Source organism: Gouania willdenowi, chromosome 11, assembly GCF_900634775.1.
Source record: "Gouania willdenowi chromosome 11, fGouWil2.1, whole genome shotgun sequence".
NCBI lineage: Eukaryota > Metazoa > Chordata > Actinopteri > Blenniiformes > Gobiesocidae > Gouania > Gouania willdenowi.
The window spans coordinates 23,455,953-23,472,302 of record NC_041054.1 but is presented as its reverse complement, the minus strand read 5'-3'; the positions used below and the strand labels follow the sequence as shown (position 1 = coordinate 23,472,302).

The following is a 16,350-nucleotide window of genomic DNA, read 5'->3' as shown; positions in this document are numbered from 1 at the left end:
TCAGGGAGAAACAATTATTGGTCATTGTAATTGAGTTGTAATTTAACATAGATAATTTAAAAATGTAATTGACCCCAAACTTGATGTCGATTATAGAAGAATGATGGTATAGATCTCATTGTTGAAATTTCCTCTCAATGTTGCACTTTGTAGACGTCCCAGCCAGGGTTGGGGTCAATTACATTTTTCAGTTACAGTTACGTTTTTAATTACCCATGTTCAATTACAATGAAATTATGATTGCAGTGACAAGTTTATTTCCAAAATTAAATTACAATTGTTATTTTATCCTCAAAAAGTCATTTAGAATTATGTTCTCAATTACAATTAGTCACAATTACTGAGCCTGAAATAAATAACCTAATAAAAGTTAACTTTCCTCTTGTGTTAGCTTTCTGTTTGCATCTCATATGATAACAGGTCTTAAATCAGCCGTAAAATACACTAAAAACAAATATCTATCATCTAATTTATTTTCTATCTATTGGTTACCTTGTTAGGCTTCATAATCAATAATAATATAGGTTTTAATATTTTTGGTTTGGGCATATGAGCCTTTTTTGTGTCATTATACCCCTAGATTTCAATTCAATAATTTAAATGGTAAAATGTGGGAAAGCTTGATATAAAACATATTTTAGTTTAGTTAGAACTGTAACATCGTTCCCCAGTTTTGCGGTAAATTATAATTGACAATTTTTGTAAAATTCTCATGGCAATTACAATTACAAAGTCAATTACCTGAACTCATTTACAATTTAATCATGATTACGACAGCAACAGATTTTTAAAATTACAATTACAATTATAAATACGCCATGATTGAAATTAATTACCAATTACGCAAATTACAAATATATTTGACCCCAACCCTGGCCCTGAGCTCAATGACATCACTGTAACGTTTGTAGCTCAGCAGACAGGTTCTATTGATGACAACAGATATGTTCTCCGTGTTCCACCGACACAGAAAGGTGTAGATTGTGTTTGTGCCACCTTTGGATATGAGTTATCAATGTGAGAAAAAGGAATCTATAAACAGCAGTTAAGAGTGAGGCTTTGCTTGGAAACTGCAGACCACCTGCCACTGAGCCACGGGTGAGATTACTGTGCGGATCACTGCTACCCTTTGTCTGCTAAAAATGCAAATGTTTAAAAACCTGTTTACGCAGGTGAACAGAAATTACCATTCTGTCTACCATAAAAAAAGGCTGTCCACTCCTGTTTATCTGTTTATTTGAATCTCCATTAGAGCCATCGCTACACTTCCTGGAGTCCACACCCAAGACAACTAACTCATTTAGAGCAGCATACGATTACATATAACACATCACACAGCAAAGCAAACAAACTATTTACAAAACACGTAGGACTGTGCCAGTCACCAACAAAATCGGAGGAGAATGAGTGTTAAATCACATTTTAATGCCAGATTACTCTGTCACGCAGGGATCATGGGTTCAAGTCCTGCTGGTGGCCCCCAACTTGTCCCTGTCTAGCCCTGAGATAGACTGGTGTCCTATCCACTGGGGGGGTTACACTGCCTATTGCCCTATGTCTGCTGGGATAGGCTCCAGCATCCCTTGAGACCCTTGGACTGGTGCCCTATCAATGTAGCCACACCTACTACCCAATGACAGCTGGAGACCACCGAAAAAGAACAAGCAGGTTTGGAAAATGGATGGATGGATGGATGGATGGATGGTCATTGCGTGTGGTTCCATCTTTGTCCAATAAGGAGTAGAGAGGGGCGGGGATACATAGCAGCTCAGTGAGCTCAGCACATGAAAGAGCAGGAAGGCAGAGATGGAGTGAGAAGGCGGGGCTAGTACGTGGTAAAAGTGATGGAAAACAAGCATACGCACGGTTTGCGGGGGGCAGGGGGGCATTATCCTGCCCCCCTGCAGGATAATGCCCAAAATTCATCCCAAAACAAAAAATTATGACTATATTGTACATAATGTACAAATATTTTAAGTACCAAAAACACAGTTAGTAGGAAATGATTAAAAATCAAAATCAAAATAAAATCAAGTAAAAAAAAGTTTTAAAGGACCGGCAGCACAATGACATTTGACCTTCCTGCTTCGCGTCCATGTAGCAGCTCAGAGCTTTGTTTGATTACAACATGGCGGACACCGCGGGTGCTCCGTAGACTCATAAGATCTGTTGTTTGTCGTGATGCTCTGAGAAAACAAGTGGCTGGAACCGAGAACGAACAAACGCATTTGTCTAGATACAAATCGGTAAATTGAGTTTTGTTGATCCAGTCAACTCGCCTTCTCCCAGACAAAATCGGCGTTCCCTGGCTGCCGTGGGAGTGTGCAAGCATTCAGCGTTCAACAAAGGTGGAGTAAAGTTGTTAGCGACTTTTAATGCAATAATCTACTCAGTGATTTACAACTGACAGAAAGTTTCTCCCTCCATGTTAAAGTGTACCTCCCATATTAAAGCACATGTATCCAGTGTTGTTTGTTTACGCTCTCCTTCTTTAAGTTACAGTGGGTGCTGAACATTTCAAGCTGCATTTTGGATGTATTTTAGCAGGTTCATAATACAGCTTTCAAAACAGTTCGATTGGTACATTTGTTTTAATTCCTTATTTGTGAAGGGAAACGTTCAAGACGTTCTACATATTTAATTCTTTTTTTCTCTCTCTCTTTTGTTTTGCTAACCCCTGGCAAGAATCTCAAACTCCGCCTATGGAAACAAGTATATGAAAACAGCGCAAAGTTTGGACACATTTTATTTATTTTAGGATAAGGTAGGAAACAAAAAAATTGAGTAGCCATTTGGAAGCAGAAAGCGATGGTTCTCTAAAAAAAAAAAAAATAACTAAATTCCCATCACTATGCTACAGTGCAGTGGCATTGACATTAGGAAGTAGCTTGAAACTAAATCTAACTAGGCTGCCACATCCTGGTAAAAAAAATTGACTGCGTAATTATCTGATTAAAAAAAATGGCCCTAAAGCACAGCAAAACTGATCCATGCTCGTAGAAATGGCCCCTCCCCTCCCCGCTCCCCCATGTGTGCGATTGACCATTCAGAAGCGAGGATTTGGAGACAGTGGGCTGTGTCTTTTTAGCGCAACAGCCAGTGATATGACCGAAACAAAGTCATTTTTCTCTACTGTAAAGGCAGGATGCTGAAATTTGCCTTCATCATTTCTACGAGCATGAATCAGTTTTGCTACAGACGTCTCGCAAAATGTGCAGTGCAGATTCACAGGAGAAAAGTTGTTTGTGCATCTGTAGCGGTAGATTGGAGAAGTTGTAACCGGAGAGTTGTGGTTGTAAATGATCATTTACGGAAGTAATTAAAAAACATGTGAATAAATGTTGGATTGACCAACATTTTGCAGCTGTAATTTTATGTGTAAATATCAGTCTCTAAATTTTTTTCCAACATTTGTGACATTAACTTTATTTCACGTGTGTGGATTTTTTTATACACATGCTCAAATCACATTCTACAAGCTCTCACATTGTGCAACCTATCTGCCTTCATAAGTACCCCGTTTCTTAAACCTGAATCCAAGTACTACAACATTTTCCTCAGAATACTATGAAAAACCCACTATAGAGAATAATGGTGGAATGAACAAGTGATAAAACATATTTACAATAATCCAAGTATTTAGTGCCTCCTGAACATGTTTATTTCTAAAGTTTTCATCATTTCCAGTGTGGGACCAAGACTGATCCTTGTATTTTCAGTTCATGTTCTAATCAAGATCATTTCATCATGATTAGTATGATTATCAAAAATAATCATTTTTAAACCCCATATAATTTACTGCTTTTATTTGTTAATTTTCCTCTCTCTCTCAAGTAGCCCCTGTAGTGCTATCGTGTACCCACATTTCAAAATATCAAGGATATATAGATTTAAAAAAAAAAAAAAGTAAAAAAAAAAATAGAAAATAGAATAGAAATGTTGCTTCCTATTTGCTACTTAAAGTTAATCTCAGAGCAATTTTCCCTTCAATTCTGAATGCTGCGGAACAAAATTACTTTATTTTGTGGGGCAATTGTAAAGCACTTACAGTAAATTTAAAATGATTTTTTCAGTATAATGACAACTAGTCGTATTATTCAAAAGATTGATATAATATTGAGAAAAGGCTGAATTACTGGATTGAGCAACAGGATTTGCTGCATAAATGTGGTTTTTCATCAATGTACAGTAGGACTAATTGTGTTATTTGTAAATTGTAACCCAGGCCTAATGAAACAGCCTAGGAACAAGAGTTAATGCATTGTCTAAAAATATCTAACATGCTCTTTAGACTACAATAATACACAAAATATATCATTATACCAACATATTATTTTAAATCTTAATCCCAAAAAATTCAATCACTTAATTATTTCAACCATGAATTTTGCTTTGAATCCAAAATGCATCTTGTGTCTATTATAGTTCATCACTCTGGGCTGAACGCAGGTTCACTGCTAAGGCCGTACGTCAAGAGATATTCCTTTTTTTTTTTTTTGACGAAATTGTGTGCGGTCTGGCTAAATCTCACTTAAAAAAAAAAAAAAGTCGGCAGCTCTGATGATGGACAGATACCACAGCACACTTTCAGTTCATAAGTTAACAAGTCGTAGATGATTAAGCAGTAAAATAGAGACGTAATAGTCAGGTAGTCGTAATGTTTAAGTGAGCTAAACACACGTAGACTGAAAAATAATAGGGATAATTGAGTGATGAATGCCACAATTATTGTCTTCATTAAGTTTTACTGCTCCAGCTGCTAGCTCAGCTGTTAATGCTAAAACTCTCAATGCTGCTGCTAATGCTAACGTTTGTGTTGTCGCTGCATTATATTCAATACCTGGCAACACAGCAATGATTCATGGAGATCATGTTTTAAAAATTGTATCACTCTTTTATTTTACCGTTAAAAAGACTCATATTCAAGGGGTGGACAAAAGGTGCGTTCTCCCTAAAAAAGAATCTTTGCGCTCAGGAATGCACCCACCTTATCTCGCTGGATCAAATGCCCTCATTATTCAGGGCCGTGGTTGAGTAATATAATAATCATAATATAAACGTGCCTGAGAGGACAGTGGGAAAGGGAGTTGTTCTGTAACAGCTCATTCTTTCCTTGAGATTCTTCATATTATGTGTTACATTAGCCTGTATTTAGTCAGGCATAGGGCGATTGTCTTTTACTGAGGTTTGAAATGTAAAATCCCCTGAAACACTATTTTAAGGGCCACATTTTGTGAAGTAAACCTAAAGTTTCATGATTTTTTTTTTATTTTTCTATTGTTTTATTTAATTGATTGTTTGGATGGTGATTATGGGTTAGGTCCCAAACACAATCAGGCGTAACGAACGCAGAGCGGATTTGTGGACTGTCTGCACTCCTCAGAGCTTTCACACTCGAGTGTACCACCCCAAAAGTAGTTTCCAGTAAAATCCTACATTTCCCACAATCCTTAGTGCTCTGTAGTCCGTGTACTCTTTCTGGGAAGTGTATTAAAGGTATCAGTACTTTTGTAGCTTGTCTGCAAGTCTCTCCTCAAAGCTCGTCTCCATCTCTCCTCTGTTTCACCAGGCGATGAAATGCAGGTCATTGTAGGGCTGGGCAAAAAATCGATTTCATCGATTTATCAAATTTGTAGATGAAAACGTTTTTTATTTTATTTTCTCACCATAGTTTTTTCTGACTTTTTCACTTTTTAGCGTGATGTGAGCCAGCCCCCTCTTTGTTTACATTTCTTTACCCTCTGAGTAGCTATATGTGTGCCACAGGCATGTTTAATTTTTAATTCACACTATGCTGAGATGTTAAGGAAAGAGTTTATTATTTTTTTAATTGTAATGTTATATGTTATAAAATATGTAGTTATCTGATTTCTTAATCAGAAAATTGAAGCTACTGTGAAGTTGCTGTTGCACTTTTGATTAAACCTGGGTTAAAGTTTGAAATTGTTGAATGTCAGAGACTCATTGACTTTGTATTTTGGGATTGTTCTATGCATTTTAACTCTTGAGGACAATCACAGCAATAAAGTTGCATTTTTGACAACATATCTGATGTCTGCAGTCATTAAAAAAAAAAATCAAAATCAAATCAAAACTCGAATTTTTCTTTAAAAAATCTGAGATTTTTTTTTTTTTTTGCAAAATCGCCCAGCCCTAGGTTGGTGTTACATTTAATGCAAGTCAATTTGAAAAATACAAGCCGAGCAGTGTTTCATGTTATACAATACAGCGGACTCTACGCGGTTGTAAAATCTGAACTTTGCACACAGGCAACATCAGGGCAGCTAAGTAGCTGCAGGGATCCTCGGGTAAAAGCAAGAGCATCCGAGCAATTTGCCCGTAGTAAATAGACATATGTTTTTCACGGTTGTGCCGATTAAAAAGCAGTTGTACAGATTAAAAGGAAAGTTAAAACAATCCTTGGACTCATGGAAGTCCCTTTTGTGTCCAAATGTCCAACAGGTATTACAACTGTGCCCATTAAAAAAGTACAAAACAACAGAAAAGCCCCCTATGGTATTTCAGCGTAGGGGTGGATATCACAGTGTTGGGGGCCCCTACGCTCAACAGCACTGGCGCGAGAACCCTGACAGTGAAGTTTTTAGGAAAAATTGCTGTAAAAGTTCCCTACACTGTTCCATTGAGACCAACTCTGGGAGTTTAAAGTCTTGTTGTTCAATTAATATTCATATTTGGAAAAACTTCATGAAATGAACTTTGTCTCATTACTAATGTTTAGCTGTTAAGACCTCTGAACCTGTAAGTGATATAGTTGATGGTTGATTATTACATGAAAAGTGTCTTTATGCAAATGAATGTTTCATAAGGTGGTACCTATTCTAATACCACCAAGTATTCAAACATTTTATCATTATTACCCTCCTGTACGGACCCATTATACAGACACCAGTTTACCCACTAATAAAAGGGACAAAAGGAGAAATGAGAGGTTGGTTTCCTCTGAATTAAAAAAAAAAACATACAAACAAACAACCATCATCCTGGTTTGACTCATGTTTTTAATCTATCATTGTCTTTATCTAGAGTCCATTACATCATGTATATCAAAAATAGTTTTTTTTCCCTTTTTTTCACAGCCTCTACAACATGGACCTCACATCCCCGTGGAGCTATTTTGCTTGTGCGGAATCTGATTCAGGCACGTTGCAAACTAAAAATGCATTGGGTTGTGACGATGGAAAGTCCTGTGATAACAACAACCTGATAAATGTGGGCAATCATATCCTTTTGTATTGGGATTCATGCCAACTGATAAATCCCACTGTAAACATCAGCCACGCACACAGGGAGAATCTTAATGCACATCTCTGTACTCTATTTTTACAGTCTCACATGATGACATAGAATTTAATTAGTTTCCACAAACAGCTCATCGTTTACACAGCTAAAATTACTTCCTGATCACAGCTGTAAAGTGTCATTTCACACAAAGCGTCCTTCACTTCCCAGTCACTAAAATAAGGATTTCAAACCCATTTGGTGCATTGATGCAAGAGAAACGGAACAGCTATGTTATTTTTCTGAGGTGGAGGTCAGAATCTGCTGAATGAAAGGTGTGAGTTCAGCTTTTCTATCAACCAGTGAACTGGGAAGAGATAAATCGATGTGAGATCGCTACTTAAAGACACGGATGACTGGCTGATTCAACCAGTCCAAGCACAGTCTCTATTACGAAGATTGCAGAGGCTGCAGAACACTCACAAAGACCTCAAACAGACTTCTAGACACATTGTTTTCACATTCTGTGTTTAAATCCTCCCTGAGGCACCAATACCCTCCAGTCCAAACTGCTCATGCAGAGACTGGTGAGTATACAGATTCAGCTGAACTCGCACTAGATGAGTGCGTGTCATAGTTCTGTCGACTAAAACAACTTGTGAACAATATCTCCACTTGTGGCTCCTGTTGTTATTTTAATTTGGAAAGTTCTACCAATTAACACCAAGTCTCACAATGAGTGTTTTTACAGTCCATCTCAAGCTGTGCACAAGTGTTTTCAGCAAAATTAATGGAGGTGCTAAATGTAATGCGATACAATAATCCAAGTATAGAGTGAGGTGAATCCCAATGCAATGGATGGATGAATGGATGAATCTCCAAATAATAATCTGTGCATCTGTGTGCAACTGTTTGGGTTAAAAAGCTAATTTACCAAATCTGAAGGTGTTTGGTTTAGAGTGATAACACACGTTTTAAAAAATCTCATTCTGTAAAAAGTTGGAATGAAACTACTCAGTGGCTCCTGAATAGAATTATTTCTATAGTTTTTGTCATTTCCAGTCATTTCACACCTGGTGTGGGACCGAGACTCACCCTTGTGTTTTCAGTTCATGTTCTAGTCAAGATCATTACCATCATTATTATGATTATCATTTTTAACTAAAAAATAGACGTTATAAAAGCCCATATTTTTAAGAAAGTGTCTATTTGTAGGGTTGCCATACGGACAACCCCCGGTGCTATTGATACGGTTACCAAAGTGCAAGTACGTAGCGTCATAGGGTTAGGGTTAGGATTAGGTTTAGGGTTAGAGGGTTAGGTTATAACCCAATATCGCAACAATTTTGGGGTTTAGGTTTTGGGTTACTTTCTCGATTCATCCCCTGAAAGCGATCCTTCAACCAATCCAGTTTGGTGTAGGGATGAAAAGGCAATGCATGGGCAACACCAGGTACCATGCTCCAAAATCAGTCAGGGCCTCGATGTGATAAAGATGTGCCCTCTCTTTCCCTTCCCTTCTAACTTTTTCGCATCCTCTCCTGTTTCCTCTTCTTTTCCCCTCCTACCTTTTGTGTTTCCTCTTCCATTTATTCCTCCACATAAAACTGAATGGGAGTGACAAGGGCCAGGTCTGGGGTTAGGGGAAGGTTTAGGGTAAAGTTTAGTCTTAGTTAGGGAACCTAAACTAACCAATGACTGACCTATCACCTAAACTGGCCAAATAGGGGCATTGCATATGGATAGAATGTCGGTATATTAATATGGCAACCGTGCGGACAGCCCCCGCTTATTTTTAATGTTTTTGTTTGTTCATTTTCCTATCTCTCTCTCTCTCAAAAGCGTCTGTTTTTAGGATCAGGCCGAGTCTCGACTAAATCGTGTGTTGTGCTTGGTGTAGTATACATGATGTAGTATACATGGTGTAGTATACGTGGTGTAGTATACATGATGTAGTACACATGGTGTAGTATACATGATGTAGTTTACTCTGCATGGTGTAGTATACATGATGTAGTATACATGGTGTAGTATACGTGGTGTAGTATAAATGATGTAGTACACATGGTGTAGTATACGTGGTGTAGTATAAATGATGTAGTACACATGGTGTAGTATACGTGGTGTAGTATAAATGATGTAGTACACATGGTGTAGTATACGTGGTGTAGTATAAATGATGTAGTACACATGGTGTAGTATACATGATGTACTTTACTCTACATGGTGTAGTATACATGATGTAGTTTACTCTGCATGGTGTAGTATACATGATGTAGTATAAATGATGTAGTATACATGGTGTAGTATACATGATGTAGTATACATTATGTAGTATACATAATGTAGTATAAATTATGTAGTATACATGGTGTAGTATAAATGATGTAGTAAACATGATGTAGTATACATGGTGTAGTATACATGGTGTAGTATACATTATGTAGTATACATAATGTAGTGTAAATGATGTAGTATACATGATGTAGTATAAATGTAGTATACATGATGTAGTTTGCTCTACATGGTGTAGTATACATGGTTTAGTATACATGATGGAGTATACTCTACATGGTGTAGTATACATGGTGTAGTATACAGTACAGTGTTTTTTTTTATTTAACTCACTCAGTGCCAGTGACGAGATAATTCGTCATTTCAAATCCAAACCCTCAGTACAATTGACAAGAAAACTCATCAATTAAGTTTTATCACGGAGATTACTAGAATACTATTGATATTGATGAGGTCCCTCATCAATAGCTAAGCCGTAATGTGATGTAGTGACCAACTGTGCCCTGAAGGTGGCAGCAGTGCACCTTTAATTGACACTGATGCTACCATTAGCTAAGGAGGAAGAAGCAGAAACGAGGGATATTATAATGAGGGATATTATTACGCTATTAAGTGATATTGTGAAGTATCCAGCAGCTCATAACACCACATACTAACACAGAATATATGTGGACCTGAGTGGATTATTGATAATGTTGCGATATTGAGATAAAACCATCAACTAACCGGGCTAAACGGGTCATTGCAGCATGTGGGGAGGAAGAGGAAGTGACGTCTGTGTGATTGACGGATGGAGGAGATACAAAATAATAATAATTTTGCCATCAAAAGCCTTGTCTTAGTGTTGTTTGTTTTGAGAAGGAAACCAATGTTCAGATGTTTTAGTTTTCAATAAAGCAAAAACAATTGATTCAAAGTCACTGAGAGATTTTTTATGTTTTTATAGAAAAGGCCTGTTTTCTCAGCTTTTTGCTCTGAAACTGGTGATTTGTGTAAAACTCTATTCAACTGCTGATTACGGAAGAACTAAACAAGCTACAAACAATGTTTATACAGGGATACACTTCAACTCACAGTAGCTAGGATTCCATCCATCCATTCATTTTCAAACCCACTTACTCCTGTCTCACAGGGTCGTGGGAGTCTGCCGGTGCCAATATCCGGCTCTCATTGGTCGCTGGGCGGGGGTACACCCTGGACAGGGCGCCAGTCCATCTCACTCTCATTCACTCCTATGGGCAATTTTTAGAGACCCTAATCAACCTTACAGTCATGTTTTTGGATTGTGGGAGGAAGCCGGAGTACTCGGAGGAAACCCACGCAGCACAGGGAGAACATGCAAACTCCACACAGAAAGGACTCAGGTGTCCAACTCAGAACCTTCTTGCTGTGAGGCAGACGTGCTAACCACTAATCCACCGTGCGCCCAGTAGCTGGGTTTCCATTACAGATTTTCGCAAAATAAAAGCGATATTTCTAAAAGTGGACAAGATATAATTGCGTTTTGAACGTGTTTCCATTGCAGGATGTTTTGAACAGGAGCCTCGTAATTCCCGTGAAATTTCATCCTGGAATGTTGCTGCAGAAAGATGGACGCTCAGAGCCTCCTTATAACACTCTGTATTCATTTGTTGTTTCACGTCTAATGTGGCCTTAATCATTTTTAAGTATAATGCTACGAAATGTCCCAGTCTCCCCTTCTGTTTACACGTACTGCGCCATGTTAAGAGGTCATGTGACCAGGTATGTATTTGTAGAAAAGGTGTTTGCGTTTAGCTTTTGCGACACATTTCAATATCCAACATCTGAAATTCCTCTTCATGAAAGCGTAAAAACTTTTTAGCAAATTTCAGTGTTTTTTTTTTTTTTTTTCAAAATTCAGGTGTTTCCATTACCAGTTTTTATTGCGCTATTTAGATTTTGCACATTTCCAAGGGTAAAGGAAACACAGCTTGAGACTAACACACGTTATGAGTTATAAGACATGGATAGTAAAACTAACACACACACACACAGGTATTTATTTATTTATTTTTTAATCAATGAAATCTCAGTCCTCTTTCTTTTCTTTATCACAGCCACAGCTGTGTTAAATGGATGTAGTACTGCTGAGAGTTCACTCCACTGATGCCCAACATGATCCCAACCACCTGTGTCCTTCTGTGCTCCCACGTCTGATGCTTTACTTTCTTTTTTTTTTTTTTTTTTTTGTCAAGTTGCATAAAGGTCGAACGCTGTCACATTTCAAAGGTGAAAACTTGTATATGTCGTTCTGAACCTGTTCATGTTATTTATGCAGGAAGAACAGATGAAACCCTGTGTTTCCCTGCAGAGGAGGACTCGGCGTCAGCTGCAGTGAGAGCGACCACTTCACACAGCATGAATATTACAATGGAGGATCTCAGCGCTGCAGCCTGGAAACAGTGGATCCACCAAGCGCTCTTTGCTTTTAAAGTGTTGCCTGGCAAACTGGAGGACAGGCCTGGTGGTGCATTAGTTCCCCCCCACCCCCTCGCTTTTCCACTCCCTCTACACCCACCCACCCACCCACCGGTCCAGCAAGCTAAAAGTCAGCTTGTATAACCTTTAACTGACTGCTGTAACAGAGAAAAGGCAGGTCGTCTTCCTTTGTTTTTATTGTTTGATGTTCATGATGAAATATATTTAACAACTTCCACTGACTCCTCCAAAATGATTTTGAAATTGAATTATTAAGAAAATATTGTGGAGCTTAATAATAGTATATTGTGTTATTAATAAACCAAAAACTGGTTATAATTTCTACAATAAACTTTAACAAAGGGGCTGTTTTCATCACACGTCAGACGTGGACATGGAACACTTTGGTGTAATAAATCATAGTAATGACACACCTTGATAAAAGTCCTTCATCCCATGAAATAGTTTAATAAATACTATATTAAAGCTGGGTTCCAGCCTGGCCCCATCAGTTCACCTGGACGACGGGTTCCAGGTTGAAAGTATCATTGATCCCCTTCCTTTTATTTATCTATTTTTATTATTATTATGATCATTATTATTTTTATTATTTATTTATTTTGATTTAATTATCTTTTTTGTCTCGTTTTCCCTCTCTTCTCGCAAGTTCATTATATCTATTTTGTACGTGTATATATATATGTGTGATATATATATATATATATATATATATATATCATTCTTTTCCCCCACATATTTGTCTATTATTAAATTGTTGTCTCCTCCCCTCACCCACACATAGCATAATACCAATATTATCATTTTAATTATTATAATATCACACACATACACACACTTACTGTATTATAATGTATATGATTCTTAAATACTGTCTATGATCTTGTGCATTTTTCTCTGTAATTGTCTGTGTTGCATGTGGTTAAAATAAAATTAAAATAAAGCTGTGATGAGCAAACCTCTGCCATCTGCTGACATGGGGGATATCATATCTTATTGTTCTAAATGAATTGGATTTACAATAACCTCAGTGAAAATGAACTGATCTGTTTGTAGTTAGTGAACAGAGAGCTTTAAAAATATATATTTTGAAGATTTAAAGAAATGCAGTCATTTTATGAACCTCTTTAATATTAAGACGAGTGCACCTCTCAGCTGGATCTGACTGATAACAGTTTGTGGCAAAACTCAGATAAGTTAAGGTACATTAAAAAAAAAAGGCCTACCATCACAGGACAGAATAACAGGACAAAACAAGAAATGAGATCGAATTGTCCGGTTCCCTGCAGGAAGTGAATATATTTCAGGAGAAATCTTAGTTTCTGGTGTACATTCATGTTCACAACAACAGCTATACTGTATAAACACCAGTGAACAGCTGTGTTGCAGTTTAGAGTTTAGATGTTACATGTGTAGGAGCTGTTTCTTCAACCATGCAGCAGCTCCTGGTTCTTTTTATAAATCAACCTTAATGATGACCAAATGCTATTCTCTCCTCCAGACTGTTTTAGTGAGATATCCGCTACTGCTGGGGTCAGATATTAACCAGTTTGATCTCATGTGGGCCGCAGATAGGCAGAGAAAACAAGCAGTTTCTCACATTATTGTGTCTATAACTTACGTATATAGTTCTGCTTAAAAATGATATGTAAAGTATTGGAAGGCACCGACAGTATCCAAGCAGTATGTGAAGGTCTTAGATTTTTATGACCAATTTTAATTTAATTTGGGGACATTTTGTGGAATGATTTGAAGAAAATTTGCAGGGTTTTGGAAAAACGTTGGGATAAATAAATAAATAAGACTATCATGTGATATAAACATGGGGGAAAATAACTGTGAGCCCTGCAAATATGGTGGAGTTTCATTAAATGTGTGTATTTGGAGGGACTGAGGTATGAGTTGGTCATTTACACATTGATTCATATCGTCATGTGTACTTTCTCCTGCGGGACACATTGGAGGCGCCAAAAGGGCCGGATTTGGCCCCCGGGCCTTGAGTTTGAAACTGGTCCGGCTGTGTGCGTCAAAGCGCTGAGGAGTGCACCAAACCACGTGGTTTTGCGCACTTGGTTTAGTTTTTGTTCTAAAGTCGCCTATGTGATGCTGCGCTTTGAGCGGTGGTGAGATCTACAGCTCCGTGACGCACAGCAACGTGTTGCTTAAAACTTTAGGATCTGTGTGTATGGATGGCCTGATTCAAACACAGTGTGATTGTCAACCAAAGTGTGTGGATTTTAAACACACACAGGCTTACCTATGGTGGTGATCACCGTGATGGCAAAGTAAAAGGAACCTGCAAATTTCCACTGCACCCCGGCTCTGTGGGGCTCAGCCTCCATGATGATGCTCTCCAGCTTGCGGTAGTCATCCTCACTGATGTTGTATTTCCCCTGGAGACGCTTCTCCTCCGCTTCCAGCTGCTCCTTCTCACGCATTTCAAAGTCGGACTCCAGCGCGTCAAAGACAGCGGCCCCGACCAGCAGGTACGTGAACGTGCAGATGATCAGGGACAAGGTCCGCACGTTTTGCCGCTTCATGACCAACAGGAGCCGGCGACCGAGGGGTTCATGTCCCCTCGTGTTTCCCGGGAAGGCGCGGGAGCGGGCGCGAGGAAAGCCGTGTAGGCAGGGGCCGGAGGCGCGGGCGCAGAGAGGTGCACTCCGGTGACAGTGACCGGAGCTGGTGCGCAGGTGGAGGTCTCCTGGCGTATAGTAATCCCGGTGACGCACTCCCAGATCCTGCTCCTGGTTCGCAGAGAGACACAGTAGACTGCTGGATCGCCTGGACCAGGAGCCCTGCAGTCGAGAGACCCTGCGCAAGACCTGCCCAAACCAAGTCCTCCCGGTGCGCAGTGCCATCAACCACCGGCTGCCCGTCTCTGGTTCCACGAGCAAATGCACTGATCTGACTTACAGTTTCCAAACAAAGTCAGCACTTTAAGATCCTTTTTCCTTTTGTCAAACTTCGCGATGTGAACAAATGCACAACATATTGTCTTCCCGCATGTTGTCTTAGTTTCAGCTGAACAGAAACATTTTCAGTGTATCCTCACCTGGCCTCATTTCTGCCTCCATCTCTCCACCTGTAGAATGACAAACATCAACGTACTGTCATCTATAGATCATCAAATCTTTGTCCCAATTACAATGAAACCTCATCAAAAACGTGCTGAGTCGTCCAGGCGATGGGAGGGTCACAGTAACAGAGTCAGGACATGTCACGCGTCCTCATTAAAAGAAATCCATCATCAACCAGTGTTTGTCACAGCGTTGAGGTAAACAATCCCAAAAGGAAACAAAAACACAACTCCAAGTGATGAGGCGGAGGAGGAAGATTACTTTAAAGGAGGGGCAGAGTTGATCAAACTCTCCATTGTGCACACCAAGCACGCGCCAGAGCGCGTTCAATCACTTCTGCATCAGAGAAAGGAGATAATTAATGGATGGTGTTTGGTCCAGTCTGGTGCGTCACGAACCGTGCGTATTTTGAAGTATCTCCATGATGTGTCCACACTAGTGCGCGTTGGTCCTCCTGTGGCTTCTCTTTACTCAAAGTGTCACGAATCATTCCATCTGTGATCACCCACTCCTCAAAGCTTCCCCTCAGCAGCAGCACCACAGCCACAGCCTGATCTCCACTCTCTGCTCTGTTCTGCTCTGCGCACAGGGCGACCACTCCCACGGTGACCACTCCTACTCCTTACACACACAGCTTTCTGATGAGTCCAGGATGAATCCCTCAGTGTGGGATTTCTGTAAACGGATCGAGCTCACCACGCTGCGCTCAGCGGCAAATGGAGGCGCGCTGTCCATGGTGCTGAAAGCTGCTGGAATAAACGGTGATGCTGCTGCGTAAAAGCGCAGCCAACTTGGTTGTTTTTTTCTTCTAGTAGGTGCATGCAAACAGAGAAAAGAGAAAACACTCTGAAAATGGCCTAAACAACCAGGATTTGAAATGTTTACTACACAAAATAAGTCCGAAAACCTGAAGATGAAAGACCTGGTATTTTCTCAGTTATCAATTTCCTCAGAACGATTAGTGATATCAATCAATGTTATATGTTTATTTGTCTTAGAAGTTTAAAGGAAAATATACTAAGTGCCTATTTTAACACACTTACGTTTAAGCTTGGTTATAAGTTTTGTATATCCTTTGTTTTAAGTTTCAATAGCACATTTTCTGACCTGCTAAATATCTATTTTTTTTAATTAATTTTTTTAAATTATTATTATTATTGTCCATTTTTGCAAGTTTTTTTGACACTTTGGTATCCTTTCTTTATCTTTTTTGGCCACTTTTAATCAAAAATAAGCTACATTTTGCCCAATAAAAAAAAACTCTTGTTTCCTTTATTTC

At 38.9% G+C, this 16,350-nt stretch overlaps 1 protein-coding gene across 1 annotated transcript in view; it reads right to left on the bottom strand.

The window, feature by feature from the left end:
• The window catches only part of kcnk9 (potassium channel, subfamily K, member 9), a 91,191-nt gene extending 75,438 nt beyond the window's left edge, over window positions 1–15,753 (bottom strand). Inside the window, exon 1 of the mRNA XM_028461642.1 lies at window positions 14,249–15,753. Coding sequence (XP_028317443.1) covers window positions 14,249–14,852 — 604 coding nt within the window. The 5' untranslated portion in view covers window positions 14,853–15,753. The remainder of the gene's footprint in view (window positions 1–14,248) is intronic.
• Window positions 15,754–16,350: the final 597 nt, after the last annotated feature.